Source organism: Nematolebias whitei, chromosome 21 (genome assembly GCF_014905685.2).
Source record: "Nematolebias whitei isolate Nwh7 chromosome 21, NemWhi1, whole genome shotgun sequence".
Lineage (NCBI taxonomy): Eukaryota > Metazoa > Chordata > Actinopteri > Cyprinodontiformes > Rivulidae > Nematolebias > Nematolebias whitei.
In genome coordinates this window covers 29,377,705-29,382,413 of record NC_056518.1, presented here as the reverse complement: position 1 = coordinate 29,382,413, position 4,709 = coordinate 29,377,705, and the positions used below count along the sequence as shown (strand labels likewise).

Sequence of the window (4,709 nt, the reverse complement as noted above, 5' to 3'; positions counted from 1 at the left end):
TTTTTTTTTTTATAGAGACGTTTCGCCGTCTATCCAAAGGGCTTCATCAGTCTGAGGAGTTCCAGTAAACCTTTTAGTTTGAGTTTGACTATGAAATATTGGGTTACGATAGGAACCTTTCTTACGCCTAGGTGCAGCCACACTAAAATGGAAGTTGGCACGTTGATTATTTTTCAAGGGATGCTCACAAGATGGATGGACAGATAGAGGTTAGCTCCAGTTCCCGCCTTCGCTCCACAACCGGGGACAAAAGGCGACGAAGCAGCCGGGCTTCTGTAACTGAAGCTGCGTGGAGTTCTGAGCTTAAAGCTGCACAAAGTTTTGTCATTATTATTATTATTATTATATTTGGATCGATGCACGTCCCCCTTCTGTTCAGACACTTTGAGATATGTCAAATATGATTCAGTCCCACGTGTGAAAACAAACCTGAGTGGGGTTATAATAAATCACATTTGTCTTGTTCAGACATCATGGATAATTTTCCCTGCAGTGTGAACGTAGTTAATCTGATGTTGTGTAATTCTTCTCTTCTCAGAACACGACAAACGGCGTCCATCACGGCGAATAAACAGTTCGGAAGTTTTAAAACAAATAAAAGACAAATTTGAACAAGGCGGCTGAAAATGACCGCCTAAGTTTAAAGTTTAAACAAACCTAAAGATGTTTATTATGACTCATCTGTTGTGCATTCATTTATTTTTTTTCTGTTACGGGATCTGCAGAGGGTCTTTTCTCCTGCACAATTAAATCCAAACCAAAACGAAAACGGCTTTTAATCTAAAACTGATTCGGGGGCTCCGGCGTGTTTCTCTTCTTTTTCTATAAAAAAGATCTTTCATGCTGAAATTCTTCGCCGCTCCATCCTCTGTGATTTACAGGATCGTTCTTAGAACTCTGGTTTATTCTGTTCACGTTTTCTTACAGAACCTCGTGCTCGTTTAGTCTTTTCCTCTCTGTGAACCCAGAACCTCTCAGCAGGGATCCGTCACTAACCGGAGGACAGCGTTCGGTACAAACGTGTTTTTATTTAACGCTCCTTTGATGCTGGTTTGTCGTCAGGATTATTATTTTTTCTGCAGACAAACACGAAGCTTACATTCTGTTCGTGTTTATATGTCTGTTAGTATCTCATGAACCACTCGACCATTTTTAACACAATTTAGCACAAATTGTTTTCTCCACGTCTCTTGAGGTCAACCCGATTCAAGATGGCCGCCGCAGCCAACTGACTTAAAAATGCACCAACACTGACCATAAATCTGTCATATTTACAGATACTGAGCTAAAATTTGGTCAGTCATTCCCAACAGATGCTCTGAGTGCTCAATGATTGATGGAGATTGCCGTCAACTTGTTGCAGTCAACTTTGTCTGTTAGGAAAATATCTCATGTTCCACCAAATTAATTTTAAGGAAACTTTGAGGAACTAATCACTGATTTTAGGTTTACAGCTGATTAAGTGTAGGAGTAAGCAAAAATCAAGATGGCTGCCACAGCCAGCTGACCTTAAGGAAACACAAAAATGGCTTTAAGTCGACCCGAGTTAGTTATTGTACTAAAATTTGGTGTGGTAGTAGCTGAGAGTTATTCACAAACACACACTCATTTCGAATAGGGAGAACCCTTGGTGTTGGTTTTCCTCGTCTGAGCTCACCTTATGTCTCATGAATGCAGATGTTTGTTTGTTTGTTTTTGTTTGTGAACTGCTTCCTGTTTGTGCGCCGCTCCTCAGGTTGCTGAAAGGCACGGCGTACCACTGGGACCTGATGCTTTCGGGGCTCATCAACATCCTGATGTCGGTGCTGGGGTTGCCTTGGATGCACGCCGCTTTCCCCCACTCCACCCTCCACGTGCGCCAGCTGGCCTTTGTGGAGCAGCGGGTGGAGGGGGGGCACCTCTACGAGACGTGAGTTACACCTTATTGGTTTTTTTTTGATAGGGGTGTAATGGTACCAAATCTTCTTGATACAGACATTTGGCCGGGATACAGCGAAGCTTCAGTCACACGCGATCACGGCTCTTATCTAGAACTAAATGCTAACACCATTTAGCTAACGGCTACAACAGAAAAGAAGCAGAGGAAGATTTTATTTTAATCTCTGCATCAAACAAAACATGAATTTGAGTATGTTTGACTCCAATCATCTGTTTCCTGGTCGTAATTCACCACAGTTTAGAAGAAGAGGTGAAGTACGGCAAGCAGTTATATTAGATAATATGCAAGTTGAAGCGTGGTATGGCAAACAGTTTCTGTATTTATTTGATATTCCTGTTGTTTCCCACACTAGCACTAGCTTGTAGAGACGCCTGATGTGAGCATTTCACCTTTTTATCTGCTGAACGCAACAGGGGTGATGATGTTTAAACAAACCCATCTTTGTTCAAACAAAATGTTCTCCTGAACCACCGGACGATGGCGATGAAACTTTCAGAAAGTAATTAGTGGAAAATTAAAGCGATGAACGTTTGGAGTCAATCTGATTCAAGATGGCTGCCACTGCCAACTGGCCCTAAAACTCACAAAAGGGACCATACCTCACTCTGTTCTACAGAGACTGAGCTTAAACTTGGGGTGGTAGTAGATGAGAGTCATCCCCTACACATAATCCAGATTGCACAATATTTTTAAGGTTTAACCAAAATGGCTGCCACTCGACATGAGGTGATGTTGGTCCTAAAAGTTGGTGAGGGATCTTCATTCCTTCAAGGACTGTGAGGCGTTAAATTGAGACTGGAGTTTTAAGACAGCAGAAGTCGCTTTGGTCTTGGTTTGTCTCGGACTAGCCGTTAGCTCGTTAGCCTAATTTTCTCCAAGAGTTATCTGCGACAGGTAAGATATTGATTATTAAATTATAAGTTTTCCACTTTAAAAGTTTGGAGCCTTCTCTTTAAGTTCCGTGGAAACAGGATGAAAAAAAGTATTTAATGTAGAACGTGCCTGAAGGAACACCTCTGAAACTGAGACTCACCGTGTGCGTCTCCGCAGCATCGTCCAGGTGAAGGAGACCCGCCTGACGTCTCTGGCTGCCAACATCTTCATCGGCGTGTCTGTCATGCTGCTGCCCGTCCCGCTGCAGTGGATCCCCAAACCGGTCCTGTACGGCCTCTTCCTCTACATCGCCCTCACCTCCATTGACGGGAACCAGATGTGTGACCGCATGGCTCTCCTCCTGAAGGAGCAGGTGTGTGTGCGTGCGTGCACGAGTGCGTGCATGTGTGTGTTCTCCCATATGTTGGCTGCAGAAGCAGATCAAACAGTTGATCCGGTGCCCAGTCCTGAGGGACCAGCTCTGACGCCTGAAAATATTTTAATTTCTTTTAGTTTTAATCTCGGACTCACAGGAAGTGATGACTTTGTTTTTCTGAATTCAGGCGAGTTAAAATAAGAAATAAATAAATAAAAATAACCGTCGATCCGCCGTTTGGTGAAAACCTGCAGGAGTCTTCGGTTTCTTCTCGTCACACCAGCGCCACCAGGTGGTCAGAGCAGGAAATGCTTCAATTATTAGAAATCTGCATTAAAATTAAAAGTGTTTAAAAAAACATTGAACCCTGCTGCTGCCCTTGGGTGGGCCCTCGTCTGCCTGTTAGCAAAATATCTCATGACATGAGTTCATCAAAACTCAAAGTAATGATTGGTTGAACCTCTACATGTGGTTAAGTTATAGAGTCTGGCCAAATCAAGATGGCCGCTGCAGCTAATCAACCTTCCCTCCCCCACAGACCTCCTACCCGCCCACCCACTACATCCGCAAAGTGCCCCAGAGGAAGATCCACTACTTCACCTTCCTGCAGATGGTGCAGCTGCTGGTGCTCTGCACCTTCGGCATGTACCCAATCCCCTACATGAAGATGATCTTCCCTCTGGTCATGGTCCTTCTGATCCCCGTCAGGTACGTCCGTCCCTGCCTCCACCCACGCAGGCTCAGAACCAGCCACACAGGCCCCAACAGACCCCCATAGATGTCCCTCAGTAGATCCCCTCAGGCTGTTCGTCTCCATCATCAAACTTCTGGTTGATCTCAGACCACTCCTCCTCCTTTTTTTTCCTCCGACTCCCAACTGGTTTTAATCAGAGTCCACAAATTATCAGTTGGGTTCAGGTCTTGGCTTTGGGAAGACCAGTCCAGAAGCTTCATGTGAGCCTAATTTAACCAGTTCTGGTGTGAGTGGGATCATTGTCGTGTTGGATCCAACTGTGTCCACATTTCAACCGTCCAGCTGTTGGCTGGAGGTGAAGCTGAAGAAGTTGGAGGTGGTCCTCCTCACTTTGGACCACAGCACTGGTGAGCAGGGACACTGGTGAGCAAGGACACTGGTGAGCAGGGACACTGGTGGGCGGGGACATTGGTGGACAGGGACACTGGTAGACAGGGACACTGGTAGACCGGGACACTGGTGGGCAGGGACATTGGAGGACAGGAGAATCTAGTGGTGTTCCGACAGATCTCAGTTCATGGCAGGTTGAGCCTTTCTGACTCTTGAGATGGTCGTGAACTTCTGAACCAGTTTTCTTCCACCTGAGAAGGACAGATGAGTGTTGGACAGTTCAGTGAGGACAGATGAGTGTTGGACAGTTCATTGAGGACAGATGAGTGTTGGACAGTTCAGTGAGGACAGATGATTGTTGGACAGTTCAGTGTGGACAGATGAGTGTTGGACAGTTCAGTGAGGACAAATGAGTGTTGGACAGTTCAGTGAGGACA

At 45.2% G+C, this 4,709-nt stretch overlaps 1 protein-coding gene across 1 annotated transcript in view; it reads left to right on the top strand.

The window, feature by feature from the left end:
* Positions 1–4,709, top strand: part of slc4a11 (solute carrier family 4 member 11) — a 59,833-nt gene that overhangs the window by 54,500 nt on the left and 624 nt on the right. The window contains exons 17-19 of the mRNA XM_037695458.1: positions 1,736–1,909; positions 2,990–3,185; positions 3,727–3,896. Of these exons, the coding sequence (XP_037551386.1) occupies positions 1,736–1,909; positions 2,990–3,185; positions 3,727–3,896 (540 nt within the window). The remainder of the gene's footprint in view (positions 1–1,735; positions 1,910–2,989; positions 3,186–3,726; positions 3,897–4,709) is intronic.